Source organism: Cheilinus undulatus, linkage group 15 (assembly GCF_018320785.1).
Source record: "Cheilinus undulatus linkage group 15, ASM1832078v1, whole genome shotgun sequence".
Classification (NCBI taxonomy): domain Eukaryota; kingdom Metazoa; phylum Chordata; class Actinopteri; order Labriformes; family Labridae; genus Cheilinus; species Cheilinus undulatus.
The window spans coordinates 37,344,393-37,368,932 of record NC_054879.1 but is presented as its reverse complement, the minus strand read 5'-3'; the positions used below and the strand labels follow the sequence as shown (position 1 = coordinate 37,368,932).

The window sequence follows — 24,540 nt, the reverse complement described above, 5'->3', positions numbered from 1 at the left end:
AGTCTCAAATGTTGTACCGGCAAGTTACGTCCCTTCTGTTCTTATAGAGGCAGCGTCTCACCTTAGTGGTCTAGAAGAGAGGGTGTATGAGATCTAAGTCTGTAGCCACACCCCTCTTAAAAATTTTCTGTCATCTGCCTCAACTTTGATTTCATCCAATGTATCTTATCTTTTCTTCTTTGCAACAAATGCAGTTCATTAACTGCAGCTAAATATTTATCAACTCCAACGATACGCTTGGTTTCAGTTGGATACAAACAAGCAGAGAACGTGATGGGCCTGGAAACCACCACGTTCATGTATCTAGCATAGAAACCACGCTGCTGGCTGGCATTTTGGTGATGGATTGCAAAATGACACCAACATAACATGCCAATGCACAACACAGTGCTCTCAGTGGCAAGGGCAACTACAAGGAAGATTTGATGAAGAAGGATAAACCAGGCTTGAATTATAGACTCCGAGCAATGAAAATCAAATGAAGTTGATGGTGTTTCTTGATCAAAGACAAAAGAATCATCATTAGTGAACTTGTTTTCCTCTGGTTTCAGGGCTGCAGTAGCCTTGGAGTCCTCAGGATTACCCACAGTCCCCAACAACCTGCGATCCAAAACTGCAGACAGATTCCACACTAGCAACGATAACCGGAGGGTCAGGGTCAGCAACTCATGCATACAGTCAAAATGACAAATTAACTCACTGATGGGAACAGTTAAAATTGTAATCATTTTAAACCGGCTTGGTTTGTGTTTCTATTTGTGTTTACATGCAGCCTGATGGAGCTGAGAGCATCGCCAGTTTACACTCCAATGACAGCACACCAGAGAAAAAAGTTGACGCATACCACAGGAAGACTTCAGGCACCCCGACCATTTCTGTATCCAAGGCCTCGGTGTCATCAGGTATCTGTGCAACAGTGTACTCCTCTTGCTTTACAATCCTTTATTCTGCTCTGCCTCGAAGTGACATTCCTCCTGCTCTTGTCTTTTCATTTCACAGCGAGCATTTCAATATCTGAGTCACATTTTCAAGATGTGTTAGAGGCAGACGAATTCAATCAAGGTTATGTTAGACAGCTGAACCAAGGCCGTGCAGAAGACACTCAGCTGCTCTCCAAATCACACCATCGAGCACCTCGTAAAGGACAGGGACTGTCACTGTCTGCTGCTCCTCTTTATGCTTGAACTCTCTCCTTTTTAAAGTATAATTATGCCCACTTTGTCTATCTCAGTGTCTGACCTTTATCCCTACTATTTAAAACTGTTACCAAGCATGCGAGGGTTTTAAAATGGCTCTATTTAGTGTCATTAGTTGGAAGAGAGCAGCTGAGTCAGTCAGACTTTATTAAACCATCTCTCTCATAGCTCTTTATTACCATTTCAAGGGAAGATTTTTAAGATCCTGGTACTTTTCTGTAATTTTATTCATAGACTTACGCCTGACTAAGGTCTTCAGATCATCACACTTTTGATTCTCACTTTACAAAAAGCAGCCTCTTACATGAGCTTCAGCTCTGCATCTCCTTTGTTTCAATTTACCTCATTATGATATTTACTCAAATGCCATTACACATCAGAATGATGTAAAATACCCATATCTGTGTTTATGATGCCAGAAAGCATTGAGTTGCTTTGCATAAAGACTGAAAGCATTGAAAACAGCAGTGATAGCTATATATTCAGTTTCACAGTATGCCTTCCAGCTCTAAAACGAAACAACAGATTTTGTAAACCCCAAATCCCAAAGCAAAAGTGTAATAAATGGATTGAAGTGGTTATCTGCTCAGATGAAGACTGAGTCACTATTATGTATGGCTTAAAACATCATGACTTTCCTCATTATTTACCAATAAACTCCTTTTGCTTAATCTCAGTTAAGAATCACATGGGGAAAAAAACTTTATGGACAAAATATTTGGCCTCCTGACCATTAGAGACTTTAACAGAGACTTTAATGAAACTGCATCCAAATACGTACATGTAACTAAATATGGAGTTAGCTTCCTTTTTGCAGCTTAAACAGCCTCCAATCTTAGAAGCCTTTCCAAAAGATTTTTGAGTGGCGAGCTTAGATGGGAGAGACTTTGCATATGACAACTGTTGTCCAGGTTCTTCACCAGTCAAAGCTTTATGGGAGAATTGCAAAGAGAAACCCACTCAGGTCAACTCTTGACTAGAGTTTGCCATAAGGCATGTTGGAGACACCATAGTCAAGTGGAAGAAAGTTCTTTGGTCTGATGAGACCAAAATGGAGCTTTGAGATCAGACATGTTTGGCGGACACCAAACACTGCACATCACCACAAACACACCATTTCCACCAAGGTTGTAATAGTTTTGGATTTTTCTGTTAGGTTTTATTTTATTTTGTCTTCACTTTCTGTGCTCAATTTCAGTTAAGTTTCAAATAAATTAGTTTTCACTGCTGGTTTGTTTGTTTAGTTTAGTTTCTATTTTGCAAAAATGCTTTGTTTAAGTTTAGTTTTTATTAGTTTTAGTGTTGGGTTTTTTTTGGGGGATATATGTCAGGGCTGAGTGAACATCATGCATTTTTAAAAATATATTCAGGCTACTTTTTACTTATAATTTTATTTATTTATTTAAAGATGCTGTTTGACTACAACTCCAGACATAAAACTACCACTGTGTGAAGTCTAGACAAATCAATTCAGGACATTTTACATTCCCCAAACTTGGACGTTGTTCCCAGTCAGTGTGGTTGTGTCAAATACTAAAACTAAGGGTATTTGTCTCTATTTTTATTTCATTTTAGTCAGTTTTGTAAACACATATACAGTTTTAGTTAGTTTTTGTTTTTTTGGTAAAGCTTAGTTTTTATTTAGCTTCAGTTAACTAAAAGATTTTTGAATTTTAGTTTTAGTTAGTTTTAGTTAATAATAACCTTGATCCCCACTGTGAAACATAGTGGTGGCAGCATCACGCGTCAGGGATGCTTCTTAGCAGCCGTCCCTGGAAGGCTTGTAAAGGTAGAGGTTAAAATGAATCCAGCAAAACATAGGAAATTCCTGGAGGACAATCTTATTCAGTCTGCAAGAGAACTATGGCTCTGGAGTGGCGGATTCAAAGCCTAGACCTCAATCCAATAGAGAATTTGTGGGTGGATTTGAAGAGGGCCGTTCACACCTGATAACCTAATAAACCTAATAAAGCTTGAGCAGTTCTGCAAAGACCTATCCACACACTCAAGGCTGAGATTGCAGCCAAAGGTGCATTTACAAAATACCTACTCAAAGGGGTGGATATTTATGCAGTCACTTATTTTACATCATATATTTTTTTTTAACTGACATTTCTTTGTAGTAATCTGTTTTCACTTTGACAGTAATTTTTTTTTTATCAAAAAGACAGATTATATTGATCAGAATTAATTGGTAAATAGTTAAGACATTGAAGGGGGTGAAGGTTTTGGTTGTTATCCCTCAGTCTATAGTGTATATATCGCCATTGCAACTCCTGTTTGTTCAGACTTCTGCTTTTCAACATAACCTCAAATACACAACAATATTGGTAGTGTTCCCTGGGGTTAATTCAGCATCATAAAAATCACATAGAAATACTTGACCAAGATTAGCCTAATCTATCAGGAACTTCCACAGCAGAGAAGTTTCTGGTCAATTTGGCTTCTGAAAAAGCTTCTTTGTGGTTCATGCAAGGTTAGATATGAGTTAAGATAAAACTAAGAAATTTTTTACAGGGGGAAAGCTCAAAAATGAACAGCTCTGGAGTTGATGAGTTGAGACACAAGAAAGAATTTTGATTTTTATTTGGTCCTTTTTTTGTTACTTGTCTCTGAAAGCATGGATTACCCATAAACTGCTATACAAGATGAGTATTTCATTAGTGTGAATCTTCAAATCTTAACATTGTTTACACATTCTCCAAGCATATAACATGATGATAAGGTTTGGCTTCTACCTCTTTCTTGTTCTGTGCCTCCACTTCCAGCTTCTGCGTTTCGATCCCTGACTCCCTTCAAACAGCATTTTTAAAACAACTTTTTTTCTCACTCTTTCTCTCTATCCCCCTGGTCTCTCTCCCCTCGTCCTTCCTGCATCAGATCTCAGTCGCTCAGAGATGGACCTGTCAGCTCCCGGTTCTGAACCCAGTGATGAAGTCTTCAGAGCCAGGAGGCATTCGGTCCCAGGGGTCCATGATACAGTAAGAGGCTTCAGCCTGTCCCTTCTTCCTCCTCCATTTGTATCCTTGCAAACTAATCACATATCTCTGCACCAAAAGCATTGAGTGTAAACATTTGTGCAGCTTGTTTGAGGTTTTAGTCCATGCCCTTGCTAAGCGATTACATGTTCTGTGCTGTATCGAGATCATCTGTGGGCTGATGAACTTAACGTGCTGCATCAGGCATGGGGCTGAATGCTAATTTCCCTTTAGAGCTCACTTCAAAGAGCATCACAAGCATCTAAACGGCTGTAGGCTGAAAACAGGTGGAGGATCTGATGCTCCGTATAGAGCTGCTTTGTCTCTGTGATTACTCAGTGTTCATCTTCTTTCAAACCACTCCACAAAAACAGAGCATCTCAGACTCATGTAGGATTTTTTTCTTATAACTTACTCATCCATTCATGCTCACAAGTGTACTGTAAATCCAGTGACCTTGTGATTTTTGGCGCGTGAATAGTGAGTAAACAAATAACCACGCTCTGTCCTGACTTGTCTGATTAAATTTATGGAAACTCGCCGCATCCGCCCACAGAGAGCTCATGTGTGGAGAACTCTGCAAACACAAAGACGCTTTGGCCAGCTTCCCAGATGCCATCTCCTCTTCTGATTAAATCTGAATGCTGTCATCTGCAGGACTTTACTGATGAGGAGACAGAGGAAGACATTGATGCTCTGATGTCGGCTCACGGAAAGAGTGCCAAACAGCGCCCCAGCATTGCCATGTCAATGGTAACGCCTATGTTAAAGCTATTACAAACATGACAGCATGAAAGTGCAGCTTTGGGATGTACTGTATGCTCACGTACAAAGCAAACATGGACATTCACAGTCTGTGTAAATCATCACCTGATGCTTGAGTCATGTATGTGTGTTCTATTGTTGACTGTGTAAACATTGTGGGAGACAGCTGGTGTCACGAACACCCTCCACTGCACACTTAGGAAGCTCGCCGCTTTACATGAACTAACTTGACTTGTAGTATGTTAATCAAAGGATAACTATTATGTGTATGAGGTAACATGTTACAGTAATATGTTTGAATTTAGTTACCACTTCTTAATTAAAAATGAATTCTAGGTATTTTCTCTAGCATTTGTTCTTTTGCAGAGTCAGTGAACCAAAGTAGCAAACTAGTATAAGCCCTCATGAGTTCAAAGGTCACATATTTTACCCCTTTAAGACTAATTTATATATGCTTCAGAGGTCCCCAAAACATGACTGTGACGTTTGTTGCTGAAAAAAAAAACACTCCAGTGTTGTAGTTTTGCATGTCTAAAAACCCCTCTGTTTCCGCCCTGCTCAGAATGAGCTGTTACTGTGTCTGTAGCTTTAAATTTTAATGAGCTGTCTGGCTCCGCCCCTCTCTAGAAATGGATGTGGCTTAATGGATGTGTCTCTCCTGATCCAGCTGAAAGAGGGATCAGGAGAGGAAGGCAGAACTTTCTTCCAAGCAGGGAGGGCCAACCGAACCTGGGGGTGGTGCTGACTCCCCACATGACATCATGAGGGGGAAATCTGAGAACGGCTTGTTTCAGCACACGTTTTCTGAAAGGTGGAGAAAGAGAGGGGGAGGGAATGGATTTTTCTGATTCTTGGGGGGATTGTGGACAGGCCAGGGGCACATATTTTTGCTAGAGAAGCCTGAAAAAGTGTATTTTGCATAATATGTGACCTTTAAGGCAGTTGTGTCTAATTTGTCTGTTCTCGAGACAAATATAAGAGCTAAGAACAGTTTAAGAGCTGCATGGTGGTGCAGGGGTGAGCCATGTTGCCTCAAAGCAAGAATTTTGCCTGTTTCCACTGTGCATGCATGGGTTCTTTTCATCTATTCAGGCATCCTTTCACAGTTCAAAGACATGCTTGTTAGCTTAACTGATGAGTCTAAAAAAGTGGCTCCCAACCCAGGAATTCCTGGGAGGGACACCAAAGATCTTGACGCTGTCAAAATTGAATGTACATTTTTTCAAACCATGATTAAAAACATTATGTACAATAGCATATTAAAGCCAACATTAAACATTTTTAAAAAGAGAATTCATTAAATATTGAGCAAAAAAATAACATTTTGGGGAGGGTAAGAATTTTTAAGATTATAAAGTCATATATTTATTACCAAGAGAACAAACTTAGAATTTTAGGGTTTTAAAACTTGGAAATTTACGGGGGAAAAAACATGAAATTTGCGAGTTTAAAAGTCTTAATTTTGACATAGAAACTCAAAAATGTAGAATTTTCTAATTGTAAATTTACAACAGTGCAACATCAAAAATTTACAAGAAACTAAACTGAAAACAGAGATTGTATTTTGACTTTACAATCTCAAAAATACCAAGTTTTGGTTTCATGTACATTTACAACTTTTAGAGACAAATATTTCTATATTTTTTTCATGTAAATTAATAAATTTTTAAACATGAGATTTTGGAGGGTTTTATCTGGAAAATTAACAGATAATCTTTATTTCATTTTAAGTGTTATTTACAAGAATATCTCTGAGTTTAGAAAGTAAACTTATGAAAGAAAAAGTAAATCTCGGAGTTTAAGAAGTTTTATATTTATGAGAAATTTAAAGATTTTTCTGAGTTTAGAAAGCTGTAAATTTATGAGCTAAAAAGGAAATTTCTGAGTTGAAAAAGTTATAAATTTATGTGAAAAAACATTAAATTTCTGAATTGAAAAAGTTGTAAATTTTATGAGAAAACATGGAATTTTCTGAGTTTAGAAAGTTGTAAAATTATGAGAAAGAAATACAATTTCTGAGTTGTCAGTTTACTGGATTGACTGATTGACTGGCAAGCAGTCAAGAACTTACCTGGGTAGTGATTTGCGCTGAATTGATACCAGTTGCATGAACCAAGCCGGTGCAGATCTAATCAGCCCACTTGTTGTGTTACCTGAGATTCTGTTTGTCAAGTCACCATCAGCTGTTTTTAGAGCATAAGGCCTGTCGTGTGTTTCAGTAGTCAATCACTGACTCACAGCCCAGAGAGAAAGTCATCTAGTCGCACCAGTTACAAAGTTGAAAACAGTCAGCTGGGTGCAACGGCAGAGTTTTGAATGATGGAGAGAGAAGATTTATTGATGTCTTTGTTAAAGTATTAGCCTTGTCTCTATGAACTAGCCTCGATAAGCAAACTGCTCTTTTGTCACATCATGTAGCTGGAAAGTGATGCTGCTTTAAACATCTGCTGTATTTAATGGACATGGGTTACATCCTGCCATGGGCATGCTGAAATAAAAGGCCTGGCTGACATCACATATAGAGCTCTCAATCGCTACATATCCCCTAACAGTTTGACGTATATTAATAAGCATTAGCCAAATCAAAGACGGACCTGATAGAAACAAATGAAGTTCAACCATAAAGGCCCAGTTAGGGACTGCTTTTGCTTGGCAAAAACCAGACTGAAACAGAAAGTAATTCTTACCACATACACACAGAGCAGCTTTGCTAGATTTCCTGGCTTGGCTCATGGATCTGACTAATAAGCGTCCATTTTTTGATCAGTTATCAAACACTTAGCAATGCTGGCAAAGAAAGGTGTCTTTTTAACAGTCAGAAACCTCAGGTGTCAGTAGGAGACAACGAGCCACATCAGCTGTCTAGGCTTCAATATCATATATAAGAAATGACGTAACTCTGTATGAATCACTCTTTTGAAAAATGGGACATTTTGTAACCTCCTAATACATAGTGCCCAACACTGAATTTTAGCTCCTTGAAGCAAATTGTTTTGGTTTCTAGGCCACAATCTTCATGTTCGGATTCACTTTCACAGCTCTCATTAGCAGAGGGGATCGGTTGTCAATTGAAAGCCTCTGATTAACCTATTTTACACCACCTGCTGTGCACCAAACAGCAGCATGAGCAATTAGCTAGTGAGCAAACTGATGCATTTATCAGCTAAAGTGCCAGATATCTCTATTAGCAGGTGGAGCCTGAGAACTGCTGGGTGAGAAATAGACAGCTGTCTGCTGTGATGTTTTCAAGGGGGATACACTGTACATTGTTAAAGTCCAAAAAGCTTCCATTGAGACATACCCTGCATCTCTTTCTGTGCATAATTGTTGAGGTTAGATTGCATCAACACGGTCTGCAATTCAATCTATTTTGTTGTTATAGAGGCAGAAATTATAACAAAACATGGGCAAAAAAACAAAGCAAATGTGCATGGTTAAATGAGTCATTATCTCACATTTAAAGATGGTATTCTGCTCAGCAAACCCACGCGACCATCTGCATAGTGCTTTGTCTGGCACACCATCCAGTTATTGACCTGGCCGATATAATTGGCTTACTTCCTGACTCATATTGTGTTCATTGTTGTTCCTGTGTCTCTCTGTGTCATTTGAGAACTGCATAGGTAAGCAGACAAGGCAGACGCCCTGCCTGCCTGACATTTATCAAATTATCATATTAATGTATAACAACCATCCCTGAGCTGCTATCGGCTGTATGAATGGAAGTGATAGAGAGATCTCATTGAATCAAGCTCTGATGTTCTGTCCCCTACGACATGATTCACTTTATGGAGGGCTTTGGTGGGTAATGAAAGCCCAGCTGAAGTAGTAATAGTTCTATTATTTAACAGAGTAATCGCTTTTACTGTTAGATCCAATATTTCAAGGATGGAAAGAATAAAAAAATCAGATTTTTTTTTATTAATTCGGTCCTGGAATAAATGCCTCTGTCATGAAGGTTATATTTTGCATGGTGAGGTGATGTTTCAAATACATGACAGCTGTGGATGATGAGGTTTGCTTTTGAACTGTTTTCATTTCTCAGAAAGATTCACTCCTCTCTCACTGAGATGGTGAAAATAATAGAACCCCCTGTCAGTAAAACAGCTGAGGCTGATGGCAGTGTTATTAGATTCTCAGGTTTGAAATCAAAAAATAAGAAACCTCTGGCAGCAAAGTCCAAATTGACAATATTCCTGAGTAAGATAGTCTACCTTTCTAATCAGAAAATTAATACTTTTGTTGATTTCAAGCACTTTTTAGGACAGCATGAGCCATAAAGTGTGGAATACAAGTCACACCAGTATAGAAGTGGTTTGTCCTTCCATGGCAACAAGCAGTTTCTGTGCAGCTGTGTAGAACTTTTGGTACCTTTTGTTTTTTTCATGTGGAGTTTGCACTTTTGGTAGCTACTGGTGCAGTTTTTAAGCTCTAAACATACAGTGATAGTTACAGAAAACACAAATAAAAATGTATCTTGAGAAAAAAGTCACACCAGTCTGGTCTGTGTCGTTACAAACCAGTGCATTTCAAGCAGTGAAGCGGCAGGTTGCAAAACACAAAGAATACAGGCGAATTTTCAGTAACCTTAGATAACGTGAAATATGTGATGGTGGTGGCTTTACTAATGGTAATGATGGCTCTTGTCTCAGTTTTTTAACTGGTACACTGGTCATACTGGTATATAGGACCCTACCAACTATCAAGGTGGTAAAATGTATGTATTGTATGTAGTGATGTATCAAAAGTGCACCATATGCATCAGATTTTCTGGTATATCGAAGTCCAATTTAAAGTAAGACAGAGTTTTTACTGAAAGGGATGTATGCTTAAAGGCATGGCTGTCATGAAACAAACAAAAACCCTAAAAGATAGAGACACAATGCATACTTACCTTCTCCACCGCTACTTTGACTTCCTGTTTACAGTGTACTGGTGAGACCTTCTCTTTCAGTTGAAAAGAAACAGCTCAAGGTAGAGTCAGTCAACTATTTTTTGGTCATTGTTCATATATCTATGACATGTTTGTATTTGACATCTGGGCTGTGACCTCATTAATCCTTGCAGGTTTATTTTACACGCAGAAATTCAGGAGAGAAGATCTTAAACCCCCTGTCAAAGCCTACAGGCTGATTCTGGGGTAGACCATGGTCTTAAGCAAAAGTGAAGTCTTGATTCAAGGCAGAGCAGGCAATAGCAGAGCAGAGGAAGAGGCCAAAAATCACAGCTTAAATAGACTGTCAGATTAGGAGGATGTTTATCAGGTGATTTGTTTACAATGCGTGTCAGATTTGAAAACCAGCATGCGTGAGTTGTCAATCTGAACTATCTTGCAGGCGTCACTCTATGTTTTTACGTTTTTTTAACAGTATTAAAACATAGTTTTGGACCGGTATATTCTGTTAATGCATACTAATCTTATATACTGGTGCTTAAGTGATTAGCAGTGATGACAATTCATGAGGGTAGGAAACAGAGAGCTCCAGCAACCCCTGTAGTTCAGAGAACACCTTGGTTTAATAAAGATGTTCTCTCAACTACAAGGGTTGCTGGAACTTTCTGTTTCCTTCTATGTTCTTTATTCATCCTCTGTGATCTTTGGCAGCTGGTGAAGTTGTTCCAGAATAAATTGCTTCAATTCATCAGAGGTAGACATGAATGTTCAAAACAATCCATGCCCTACTATTAGAGACGTTAAATGCTAAATCCCAAATCTAAGTGCAGATATAGCTGGGGGTAAAAAAAAAAACAGTCAATAAAATTCTTCCTCTGAGGTGGGTTTCCATGAAGTGATTTGCTTGATTCAGTAGTTTGGTGCTGTTAAAGGGATATTTCAGTATTTTTGAAGTTGTGTAACATACTTGGCGATACTGGCATCGGCCACCTCTGATTTCAGTGAGTGTTGTCTTTTTAAACAGGACGTACACTGAGAGGCAAGGCTACCCACAGAGAAAGCCTCTGTGTTTGGCACTATTTTGCAATGTGAGCTTTGGCTACAGGCTCTGTGCTCTTCCACCACAAAAAATTATTAAGTGATGTCAGAGTGATGATGACATGCTGTTAACTTTGGATACAAGGAGATACTTTTTTGACCCTGAGTACACAGAGGAACTTCTATAGATGGAGACTCAGCAGGAAGAAAGAGGGGAGAGAAACTTTAGTGAAGACTAGTTAGCAGGAGATATCCTGACCTACTTGCTGGCATAGGTGTGTAAACTGTGAGCCTATGCCCAAGAGAGCTACTGTTGTCATGAGTGGGACTTGAAACACTTCCTAAAGACATTTCTGATCAAGTGCAGTGGCTGGTAGACGCCTGCAGCCTGCATCACTCCCCATCCTGAGTTCCCTGTCTTACTGAACGCCAGTGTTTTAAGGACCCTCTTCCACTTTCTGAATATAAATTGGAGAAACTGTCTCCCATGAGAAGAGCTGAATGGAAATTTAGCATCTAAGTAATTTTATCTCTTTGTTCTTCTGACTGCTGATAGTAAGACAAGCCACTGCTGAAGTGGAAAACTGGGCTGGTAGCCGAAGCTCAGATTGCAAAATAGTGCCCAACATAGATGCTTTCTGGGTGAAATAAATGCCTCAAAATTCTCCATGAACCGTACAGTTAAGCCAGGATGTTTTTTGGCCAATTTTTATCTAAAAGTCACAAAGTTACACAGAGAATCTATACTCATCTGTTATGCTGTATGGCCTAGCTTCTCCAAGCACAGTCCATTTGAAGGGTCGGTTCACACTGACATCACTCAAGGCTAATAGCACTACTATCACCAAGTACCTCATACAAACCAACTTTAAAAATACCAAAATATCCCTTTACACTTGATCTTGCTTCCCACCACTGAGATATCTGCTTGAACTCCTCTTCAGTCATCTTTTTTCAGTCACTTCTTCATTCCCAACAGCGCTGTCCAGTCTCCTCTGCATTTACTCTTCACCTAGGAAGGTCTCCATCTCAGAGGTCGTCCTTGGAGCAGAGCTACATGCTGACATGATTCACACTAAAGACTAAGAATAGCCTTGAAAATACTCTCTCAAAATCCACAGGAAATTTGAAAAAGAAGTGCTTTTTGTTTGTCTACAATACAGCTGTCCACTGGAAGTGACAATTTTATGACCAATCAACAGACTGCAGTGAGTCTAGCTCACTTCTAGGGTCTGATAGGTGTGAAGGGTGGCTATAAAGTACTAATTTAAAAATTGGGTATATGAGTACTTTTCCCATCTTTCGACAGTGGAAATTTAAATATACTGAACCAAACTGAGCCGGACCACTTGGTGGAAACACTGCTTAAATTTTACATCATTCTATGCAATAGTTTTTGTGATATCTGGATCTTTCTCATCCCTTTATTTATGCCACTGAAGGGGTTCTTGAATATAGATATGAAATAAATAATCAGATAAAAAGTAATTTTATAGACATGCTAATGATCGATGAGGAAAACACTTCCTCTTCCTTCCTGACTGTTGCTCTGTTTGTGTGCATGTGTCCGTGCTGATTTCTCCGATTCCAGATGAGTTGTAATCTCTGTGGTTTCATCTGATAATCACCATGGTAACCGTGTGTAATGTAGTGTGCTGTGGTTTCTGGCTGTGCTGCTGTAGACGGGGGCTTTCTCTGGCTCCTCCTCTGGGGCCTGGGGGGGTCTATGCTCGGGGTCTGCTGCTATCACTAACACATCAAAGAGCTCAGATCTCTCACTCTCTCTCTGTCTTATCTTTTTCTTCTGTCTCCTTTTCCTCTTTTTATCTCTCTGTCTCTTAAATGAATCGGCTGCTAGTCTTCCACTCCCGGCTCAGACAGACGGTTTGGACGCCTCAATGTCCCTGACTCGGATGCTGAGACTGTAAGTCTCCTGGTCCATGGTTCTGCATGAATTCTCATTCACCACCACATTATAGAACAATGAAGTGCAGCAGTGAAGCACCGCAGCACAAGCATTGCATCTAACCCTGAATAATTTGTTTGATTTTTTCCTTAAAGCTTCTGAATGTTCTGTTCTGTGTTTTTGCTTGTGTTTTTAATGTGATGGCAGCTACTTTTTATTTTCAAGGAAACTGAGCTTCTCACATTAAACTGCTCTTTTATCAAATCAGCTCCCTGCAGGAAACAAATGAAGTAGACTTTCTAGTAGAAGAAGCACAGTGTGTCACTCAATTCAGACCTCTTTATTCTCCAGACATGATCATATTATCAGGGGATTATTCCAGTTTTATTCCCTCCAGAGCTCATATATTCAGCTCTGCCTTCTGCCTAAGACTTTCTCGATAAAAAAAGAAATACCTGCTGTTCTTAGAGTGACTTGGCATCTTTGTTTTTTTAAGTTGGCATTGCAGGTTTAAATTAAAGGAGCGTGCTTTTTGAAGTGTTACATTGCTTTTTAACTGTGATTTGGTAATCTGTGAAGAGCAAGAGAAGCGCAATATTTGTCACTGTTCAATAGTCAGTATAGGGGCACAGATGGTCTAGAGCAGTGGTTCTCAACTGGTCCCGAATCAGGACCCCACAGTCTGCCTTATGACAGGATCACAACCCAAGTTTCCAAAAAAATTTCAAAAATGCATGTTTAGTTAATTAATTATGTTGCAGTTTGGAGCATAATTGGGTCAAAACACCTGATATAGAAAAGAAAAGTGACAAAACTGACAAATTTTATATCCTCTTCGCGCATCATTGGAAGAGGAGAGGAGGAAGAAGAGGAGATAAATTAGTTGAAATATTGATCAAACATTTAAATTTACCCAATTTCACAGTAAAACAGGGTAAAATGAAATGTATCCGTGCATGTCCATTAAGGACTTCAGGACTTCTGCCACCATTTTTTTTTTCCAGACATCTCGTCCCAACCCACTGAAAACTGCTCCACGACCCACCTTTGGGTCCTGACCCACCAGTTGAGAACCACTGGTCTAGAGGTTAGGTTAGGCCCTACATGCAGAAGCTAGTCCTCCAAGCAGGCAGCGCAGGTTTAAATCTGATCTGTGTCCCGTTTTTATGCATGTCATTCCCCACTTTCTCTCCCTGATTTCCTTCACTATCCACTGTCCTTTCTTAAATAAATATAATATAGAAATCTTAAAACAAAAATGATCAATATAAAGTTAGACTGCACAGATTGAACAATTTGGTCCCAGTCTATATAGAGGGCATGTGAGTAATAATTAATCAGTATTAGACATAGTGTTTTAATTTGAAATAAACAATGTGAGGAACTTCGAGCGCAGATGGTCAAGTGGTTTAAGGCGCTACCCATCTATGCAGGCGGCTAGGGTTCGAATCCGGCCTGTGGCCCTATGTCTCTCCCCACTCTCTTCCCTGTTTCCAAGTCTGTGTTTTAGCTCTGACTCTGGCAGCAGCTGGTAATAAATACACTCAAAAAAGAGTAAATTTTATGATTTTTGATTCAATTTTAAGTAACTGGAAAAATTACTCTCTTGATTTCCAGTGTGCAATTTGCAGATTTCCCTCTTTTCACAAATGTCTGTTTACTATTCTGTGCATTTGTTCTTTTCATTCCTTTTATTAGAGCTTTATTTTTTGTTGGATGTGCTTTTCTTTTCATCCAGCTATCTTTGCTGTCTGTCACTGTAGTTCAGTGATCCCGGGGGCCCACATCAGGCCCCCCACATCTTCCCTTCCGGCCCCCAGAACCAAGATCAAATTCAGAAGATGTGCAGAGGAAACATACGCTGTGGTATTTTGGGTGTTTCTTTTTTCCTAAACAGCTATTAAACACCTCCAAAAACAACTAAAACAGATTCATCAGAAATGATTTTATGATTCCTTCATTTTTTAGAGGTCCCCCTTTCAGCTATTAGAAGCATTTATAATTCATGTTAAACACGTATTTATCCGTCCATGATAAAAACTCATCAAACCCAGTAACAGACAACATGACAGCCATAGAAATATTCAGCTAAAACATCTCAGTCGCCCCCTTGTGGCTGGCTGTGATTGAAATAAATAAATAAAAAAATCTAAACAAAAATAAGTTAATTAGACCATTCTAGAATTGTCTTTGTTTATGTGAAAGTTTGGCCTCCAAAGTGCCTGATTATGGAAAAACTGGCCCTTGTACAAAAGTAGTTGATGACCCCTGCTGTAGCTGATCAATAGAGAAAACACAGTGGCAGTAAACTGGTAGAACAATGAAGTATATGACTACAACACATCTTAAAAAGTCTCATAATATGGGTAAAATTTTTCTGTGACATGTCTGAGATATCACACCATATCACTGTATAGGTGGTAACTTTTAAAACCCTGTCAGTCACTCCCACAAAGGAAGCTGCCCGGGTAGCGTTGAGTTTTTGAGAGTAATAAACCAATCTAGAATATACTGGAGGCTGTTATGTAACATTCAATCTTTTTTTAAGGTTTCACAGAGGGGTAGAACATTTAAATTTTCTTTCTGGGATTATTGCCCTTGTCCACATAAAAGTTAAGCTTTTAATCCTTTTCTTTGTGTGTAATTGGTAACCCACTGATTTCAACATAGAGTACAACCCTTTTATTAGCACTTTAAAAGAAAATTCTGTTAACATCATTAATGCCAAATTTCACTTGTTATAATACATATAGATGCATAAATCAGCATGATTCTAAGAATGATTGCATCCATTAGCAGACATTGAATTTGACTGTTTCTTTATAAATAGATCAGCTATTTTTCAGTTGAAGAAAGCCTACCCCATTAATTAGTTAAAACCAACAGATGTCACAGTGGAGGAAGTGAAAGTAAAATGACAAATACTCATTATCCTCATCAATGATAAAGTCTAATTATCTGCTGTAACACAGCTTTTTTAGACCTGCGGGAGCGCCGGCACTCCCATTGCATAGCTATTTTTAACCGCAGGTAGAATTGCAATCAAATAAGAGTGCAATAATTCTTTTTGCATATTAAACCGTAGGAGTAACACTAACATATCAAACATTCAATATTTCCCACAGTCCTGTTTCCTTCCAGAGATATCTTTCCTTCTTTCGCAGAAATGTAGTAAAAAGCGCACACATCAAAAACAATATACTTTAATATAATCCGGAGCGCTGCTTTTAACAGCACTTCCTACTTTACGTGTACGTGATGACGTATGATGACGTTTGTCTGCACAAATTTATCGCCTTGTTTTCTCGCAGGTCCCATGTCACACTTTTTATTGTTTCAACATGGTCTTCTGCAAATATGTGTGCTCAGAAGTATCTGGCAGGGCTGGACGATTATGGCAAAAATAATAATCACGATTATTTTGATGGATATTGAAATCACGATTAATAAGCATGGTTATTCATTGATTTCAAAATTTGAGTATTTATTGAACCACAACTTAAAAGAACAATCAAAAATAAATTAGTAACAAGTAAGATAATAATAACAATATATTACATAATAGCAATAATAAAACAGTAAATAAAAATAAATATCCAATCTACATGCACTCTTGTAAAACTTGCAAAATTTGCAACATGCAAAAAACACTAATAACACAGCCAAAAACACAACCCAGAAATACTCTTTGAAGCACACATTAATCGTTTTTCTTCAATTATAATGTTTTTATGATCATGAGAAGCCAAAATTGAAATCACGATCAAAATTCAATTAATTGTCCAGCCCTAGTATCTGGCACACTTAGAGATTTGTTTGCACAAGTGTAGATAGTTTATTTTTTATAAACATGCCTGTCTTTTTGAAAATTGAGCACAATTTCCCTTTCTTTTGTTTTTGTTATGAAATGATAACTTTCTCAAACTGCCCCCAAGCCGTTCCTGCAAACAGTGTAAGCGAGAGGTCTTGTAATGTTAAAACATCTCAGTATTTCTCATTAAAGTGAAAACTGTCTCATGATATCAGTACATAGACGCAGAGCAGCAGTCATCTTGATAGAGTGATGTCGAACTGGAAATTACCACAGGAGATGCCCCTGCCACTTTTCATGTGATCATGTCCAAAACTGTCTTTGGGCTGATTGCCCCACCATCAGATCTTCACTTAAAGCATTGAGCAAATCTTTTGATATTTTACATTCATGAATCTCTTTTTCTGCCCGAGGTTTCCCTGCTGAAGGTTGATCTATGATTTGTAATTAAGCTAAGCTGCAAATGGGAGAACGTTTTCATAGCAACATCTATTGTTTATCTCCTGGATTGAAATAAAACAGAGGGGGAGTCAGTGGTTTCTTATGGGGTTAATTTTACTTGCACAGCGGTTCCATGTATAAATCACCATTTATAAAATTTTGATTCATTCAAACACTATTTTATGACACCCGTGCTTCATAATAAACTTTAAGGAAAAGTCTCCCTGAGTTACCTGATGGCTGTTCTAGTGTTTGTTGCCCTGTTATGTAAGATTCAGGCAACTTTGAAGACAAAAAGGTATTAAAAGTGTATCTTACACCTTGTATTTAATAACTGCCAAGTTGATTAATTTGATAATTGAATATTATTGTTTGCAGACCCGTTTCTTTTAATGTGCGCATCAGCAGTGCAAATACTTTGGAGAAAAAGTTCAAGCAAACACAGAAATAGTGTGTCACCAAGTGTCACCAATTTGCCTCTAACTTGTATTTTCAAGTGTCCATATGACTATATTCATGCAACTTTTAAATAAAACTATTTTCTGCACTGTTGAATGTCTGAAATGACAAGCCACATCTTTTCATAGACTGTAACCTTTAAAACCCTATGAATCTTTCCTGCAGAGGAAGCTGTCCATGTGGCATGTAATTCTTAAGATTAATGAAAAAATTAAACTGCAAACCAGTGAAACACACAGCTCTGTTAGTAGGACTGTTGGATTCTGAAGGTTTACATCTTTAAAATTCCTCAGTCATACATGCAGGCCTGCTTTATATCAGTGCTGTCTTTATCATGTATTGTATTGTAACCTCATCTGCTCTGTACAGCATGTGCAGCAGGCCTCTGCTAGCCTGAGGGCTACAGTATACATAGTCATGAGACTGTACTGGTAGCACTGTTATTTCACAAGGCATTAGCTTCATCCTTAATATCACCATATATTGCACAGCCTTATTCAAGTTGTTGTATTTCCACTGTATTTCATCAGCATGTCTAATGTTTTTTTCTTGTTTTCCTCATCTTTCTCGTCTCTCTTCTACCTCACGCTGTTGCTCTCATTCCTTTTCCTTACCCTCTTCAACCCGCACATTGACCGTCTCTCCCCTCCTCATTAACTCTGCCTTTCTGTCTCCTGTGTGTGCATTACAGAGTAGCATAAACAGCATGTTGAGCATGTACAGTGAGTCTGGTGACTATGGCAACGCCAGGGTGAGCGGTGAGATCCTGCTGAACATCAGCTACAGCTACAAAACCGGTGCTCTTAACGTCCTGGTGAAGGAGTGTCACAACCTGGCAACGGGAGACGAGAAGAGGCAACGCACGGACGCGTAAGAGTAACACACAAACAGAGCTGGAGCAGATTGTTTTTCTTCTTAATGGAGGGATACGACTTTCTTAGAAATTCACTCAAAGCTCAGCTCAAAATAAATAAATCTGGTGTCTTAGTTGTCACGTGACCACATCCAGGAGTTACCTCAAAAAGCCAGTGGCGTCACTCTGAGCTCCCTGCTTAGAGACTTTGGCAGCTGTTGAACCTTGTTGGCATTTTACGAGATGTAACACCACTACTTATTAGCCATTTCTTCATACTTTGACAAAAACAACCTGAACACAAGGTCCTCGTACATTACTAAGCTTGTCTGGAGCTTGAACTGTGCTACATATTAGCAGAATGGCAGATTGAGTTTGATCTGTAGTCGTGGAAAAGGATTAATACACAGCACTTTGGGGATTATTTCCCTTGTCAGCATAAAAGTTAAGCTATGAAAATCCTTTTCTTTTTGTGTAATTAGTTACTCACTGATTCTAACAAAGAGAACTCTTTTGTGCACTGTTGTGGAGAAACTTGTCACCCTCCCACTACAGTTGTTAAAGAAATTGACGTCATATTTGAATGGTTTCTGGTCGTCAGAGTTTAGTTTTATTTCTGTTATTCATTCCCTAATGAGCTAAAAAAATACCATGTGGACACGACATCTCTGCTTTCAGCAGTCCTTGTCTACATGGCTGCACAAGTAGTTCAAGTAAGCAGACTTTAAAGTTGACTGTCAGTAAATAGATTACTTGTTTTCCTAGCAGAAGAAAGCCAGCCCTTTTATTTACTTATCACTAGCAAGGGTCAACGATGCAGGATGCAATGAATCGCATCCTTTTTAGTGCATTTTAAAATTCCAATATTTTGCATTAAAAACTGTTTTTGTGTCATTTTGGATTTTTTTACTGTTTTAAAGGTCACATATTTACCCCTTTAAGACAAGTTTATATTGGTCTCAGAAGTTTGTTGCTGAAAAAAACACTCCAGTATTAGATTTTTTGCATTTCTAAAAACCCATCTGTTTTAGTTTCAGCCCTGCTCAATGGAGCTGTTTCTGTGTTTGTGGCTTTAAATGTTAATGAGCTGTCTGACTCCACCCCTCTCAGGAAATGGATGTGGCTTAATGGATGTGGCTCTCCTGATCAGGAGGGGAGGGTGGAACTTTCTTCCAAGCGGGGGGAGGGCCAACCAAACCTGGGGGCGGTGCTAACTCCCCACATGACATCATGAGGGGAAAATCTGAGGACAGCTTGTTTCAGCACACATTTTCTGAAAGGTGGAAAAAGAGAGGGGGGGTGGATTTTTCTGATTCTTGGGGGGATTGTGGACAGGCCAGGTGCACATATTTTTGCTAGAAAAGCCTGAAAAAGTAACATGGCACACCACATGGATTTGTTTCACACATCCATCTGGAAAACCTCTCACACACAGCGTTTGGGAAAGAGTAGAGCCTTTGAAAAAAACTCGGAGTGTGATTGGATGAACGTTCTGTCTGTCACATCCTTGCGGGCCAATCAGAGCAACAAAATATCTATAAAGATAGACGTCTTATAAAACTATGTATCAAATATGATACAGTTGGCTTTAAAGGGTTATTCAGCCCTACTTATCATGAACTTTTTAACGCAAATCTGTTAATTGAAAATGTCACACACCACTCTCTCAGAATCAGGTAGCTGCCACAGGTGACAAGGACATGTCAGAAAGTTGCTGCACACTAAAAACTAACCATCTACCTCCCCTTATAATAGAAATATAACAACATTAAACAGAAAGGCCACTTTGCAAACAGACTGAACATGACTCAGCAACAACAACAGAAACTGGCTGATATGAGCCTGCATGCATAAAGTAATTCCTTACTCCAGCAAGTAAGAATGGCTGTGATGTGATGGATTTAATGTGGTAAATAAATAACTTAATAACAAGACAGATCAATTCTGCACAAATCCTGTTACTGTCACTGTTGAAATGAAATTGATGATTAGTACGGTTTTTACACATTAATGAAATATATTTTTGGTAATTTACAAGGAATTTGGCAAATGGATGAGTTTCAATGAGAGGCTAATACCATGGGGGGGGGGGGGTCCTTAGTATCACAAAGTCTGGGAACCCTAATGATAGAAAATATTCCAAATTTCTTTTTTAGTGTAAAGAAATGGGAGCACTGCTGAATTTCTTCTGTGGCGTCTCAGTGATAATTAGTGCTTTTGTTGGCCAGGGAAGTCTACTGCACAAGCAAGTAGACTTTTAAATCTTTTGAAATGTAATTTTTCATGTTTTTAGTGAACTGTCATGCAGGGATGGCTCATTAAGTGCTGATACTATAGTGGTTTTGGTTGCTTTGTTCAAAAAGTGCTTCAAATGCTTTTTACCAAGTCTCTGTTCATAAAGCAGATATCATCTAATGGCTGTGTTTAACAATCAGGAACTCAATGTCAACTCATTTTGATTTAGTTCAATTATCAAGAGACAAAGTGCAATGACATTGATCATTCATACTGTATGTGAGAAATGAAGAATTGGTTGCACAAGACTTTGTATGTCACTTGTCATGTTGGAAGGTGAACCAGTCTGAGCTCCTGAGCACTGCAGAACAGGTTTTCATTGAAGATATCTCTGTTCTTTGTTTCATTCAGCTTTCCCTCAACTCTGACCAGTCTATCAGTCCCTGCTGCTCAAAAACACCCCCACAGCATGATGCTGCCACCACCACGATTCACTGCTGGGCTGGTATTGAGGGGTGATGAGCTGCCTGGTTTCCTCCAGACATAGTGTTAAAAATTGAGGCCAAACAGTTCAATCTTGGTTTCAACAGACCAGAGAATCTAGTTTCTTTCAGTCTGAGAGTCCTTCAAGTTCTCTTTTTTTGCAAACTCTCAGTGAGCTTTCATGAGTTTTGCATTGAGGCTTCCATCTAGCCAATGTGCCATAAAGCTTAGATCAGAGGAGGGCTGCAGTGATGGTTGTCCTTCTAGAACTTTGTCCCATCTTCACACAGGATCTCTGGAGCTCAGTCAGAGTGACCATCCGGTTCTTGGTCACCTCTCTTACTGAGGCCCTTCTTCTCTGATCGCGCAGTTTGGCTGCTCTGCAGGCAGTTCCTTTGACCTCATGGCTTGGGTTTTGCTCTGATTTGCATTGTCCAAACCATGTTCAATCAATTTAATTTATCATGGGGGGACTCCAGTCAAGGTGTAGAAACGCCTTAGTAGAGATCAGTAGAAATGGGAGGAATCTGAGCTAAATTTTAAGTGTTTTTACAGAGGGTCTGAATACAGATATTTCACTTTTTCATAGATTTGGAATAATTTCTAAACTTCTGTTTTCACATTGTCATGATAGGAAACAGAGTGTAGATTACTGAAAGGAAAAAAAGGGGTTTCTTTTTAAATTGTAGCATCAGGCTGTAACGCAGCAAAATGAAGGGAGTCTAAATACTTTGTGAATGCTCTGTAGTTACCAGATAGTTTCATTAAAACCAGTAAATAAGGTTTTAAAAAATCAGTAAAATACACCAAACTTGTTATTTCCAGAAAGATTAATATTTGGTGTAAAGATAAAGGAGGAATACTGGTATTGAAAGGATTCAAATGTTTTGTTAAAATTTGTTCTCAGGTTCTTTAAAGCACTTTCTATTTAAAAGAAGAGTTCATGTTCATCTCACTGCTGTATTATTATTATATTGGAAAGTAGCATTGAGTATATAATGAAGAAAAGTAAGGAGGTGAGACTTTATTAAAATTCATTGAGATGAAATAAAGTGCTGTTTAGATGCAGTGTGAGTCATAACTAGACAGAACCATGCCAAAATATAAGCAGTGGCATTTATAACAAGATGATTACTTGTGTATTTCCTATTGTGTAGCCTAATGGAGCTCCTGTGTGTGTTTCCTGGCAGTTACGTGAAGACCTACCTGCTGCCAGACATGTCACGACAGAGCAAGAGGAAGACGAGCGTCAAGCCCAACAGCATCAACCCGGTTTTCAATGAGAATCTGAGGGTCAGTGTCTGGAAAACTCAATAAGCACCACCTCAACACGGGTACTCTGTAAACTCAGCAAGCTCATTTCAGAACTTCTTTCATCACATTCATGTTCTCCATGTGTCGTTCAGTATGTGATCAGCCACTCGCAGCTGGAGACCAGAACCCTGCAGGTCTCCGTGTGGCACAACGACCGCTTCGGACAGAACAGCTTCCTGGGTGAGGTGGAGCTGACATTTGACTCTTGGGAGTTCGACACTCAGATTGAGGAGTGGTACGCTCTGCAGCCCAAGGTAGGATGCAGGATGAGCTTGTTGTCACACAGGTACAGTCTTTAAAACAGAAGAGCTAGAGCAGATTGTGGCTGATGTATTTGTAGGTGGAGAGCAACATGGACACAACAATGCCGTACAAAGGAGAGCTGACGGTCGTGTTGAAGTACATTCCTGGAGAGAAGAACCTCATGCCTCTGGACGAAGTACCAGGTACATAGATAGTTGTTATATCTTCAGCCATGTTGGAGCCCATATTTTCTAAAACTTTGACATTAAAGAGTAACTAACTTCTGGATAAATGGCCCGAACAACAGGATATAAACACTGTCCCTGAATGTTTTCCCTTAAGTAGCTTTTAATTTATCTCTATCCATCCACTGTCTTACAGTATCAAATTCACTCTCCCTGCTTGTTTCAGCTTTACAGTAGTTTAAAGAGAGATTAAACGCTGAGAGCACTTTTTGTGTGCTGAAAATGTGAGTATACTGTATTTAGTAGTGTTGCTGATCAGTTAAGGTCCAAATCTTGACCCTTAAAAATAAAGTTTTTCAATTGTACTTTCTGATAGAAAACATACATAGCCACTGCCCTCTACAGGTTAAAACCTGGCTACTGACACTTGAATTTTCTATTGGCTGAGCTGGATTTTATTTTTTTATTTTATTTTTTATTTTTTATTTTTTTTATAATTACATTTATTTATCTGTTTATTTATTTTATGATCATTGTTATATATATATATATATATATATATATATATATATATATATACATACATATATATATTTGTCAGTCAGCAACCGAAAAAGGAATAGGCTGAAGCCAGTGGCTTTTTTTGGCTATCCTTTACCACCAAAGGATTAACCCAGAAAATCAGTAATACAATGAAAAACTAATTACATGATAGTTTAAATTAGAAATCAGTTTTCATTAAGTTTCAATGCACATTGTAACCTTTGATTATTTTACATCTTAAAGTCTTTTTGAATACCAACATAAAATTACACATTTTCAGTTTTGACTCCACTCCTTGATGTGAGATCCATTTGCACCATGAGTGAAGCTATCTACTGAGTTAGAGTTATGGCCTGTAACTTTAAGTGCTTCTGAAAGATGTATAGTGAATACTTTTCATAAGTATATGCCTTGCTATGAGGTTGAATCTGTTTTGCCAGGGGAGACCAATAGCCAACAAGGAAATATCATATTTTACTGAACAACTCATGAGTAGCTTCTCAGTACTTAAAGTAAACTTTAACTAAATACTTTATATTTTTACTTGAGTAGATTTATAGACTAGTACTTTTACTTTTACCGCAGTTAATTTTAACCAGAGTAACAGTACTTTTACTTGTGTACAATAGTCATGTACTTTTCCATCTCTGCATATGTGGTGTCAGTCTAAGACATTGCTTTAAAACTATGGGATTGTGGTTAGTGTAGTGTTTTGTTTGGTTTGTTTTGTTTTTTGTTTTTTTTTTAGAAGAGATCACAAATAATCCAGGTTTTTCTTAAAATAACATTGACAACATGCAGACTTTTGGTCTCTACAGGAGCATATACCATTCATTCCCTTTTTAAATTTTCTGTCCTTAAAAATGACTGCTTCATTCACCAGCAGTAGCCAAATGCTTACACTTCACAGGTAAAATCTAGTTCCACCAATCAAAAATGCTCTGACGCTCCAAGATAGTAGGTTTTGTATTTTCCCTCAGACTGCAAACAAATTAGGTTTCCTGAAAATGAAGTTGATAACACATTAACTTATGTCTTCTACAGGAGCATATACAGTGTATTCAGAAAGTTTCTCGATCCCCTTCATTTTTTTCAGTTTGTAATGTTGCAGCCTGATGCTACAATTATTTAAATTATTTTTTTCTCTCAATAATCTGTGCTCAGTACATCATCTTGCAAGTACAAACAGAAGTTAA

At 38.5% G+C, this 24,540-nt stretch overlaps 1 protein-coding gene across 4 annotated transcripts in view; it reads left to right on the top strand.

Moving 5' to 3' along the window:
- sytl5 (synaptotagmin-like 5) overlaps positions 1 to 24,540 on the top strand; it is an 84,668-nt gene that overhangs the window by 46,023 nt on the left and 14,105 nt on the right. For 3 of the 4 annotated variants that reach the window (XM_041807907.1, XM_041807905.1, XM_041807908.1), the window contains 8 exons: positions 552 to 657; positions 773 to 902; positions 4,077 to 4,177; positions 4,832 to 4,927; positions 18,180 to 18,358; positions 22,250 to 22,352; positions 22,466 to 22,627; positions 22,714 to 22,819. In XM_041807907.1, the coding sequence (XP_041663841.1) occupies positions 552 to 657; positions 773 to 902; positions 4,077 to 4,177; positions 4,832 to 4,927; positions 18,180 to 18,358; positions 22,250 to 22,352; positions 22,466 to 22,627; positions 22,714 to 22,819 (983 nt within the window). The remainder of the gene's footprint in view (positions 1 to 551; positions 658 to 772; positions 903 to 4,076; positions 4,178 to 4,831; positions 4,928 to 18,179; positions 18,359 to 22,249; positions 22,353 to 22,465; positions 22,628 to 22,713; positions 22,820 to 24,540) is intronic. The other variant, XM_041807909.1, reaches the window with a different exon arrangement.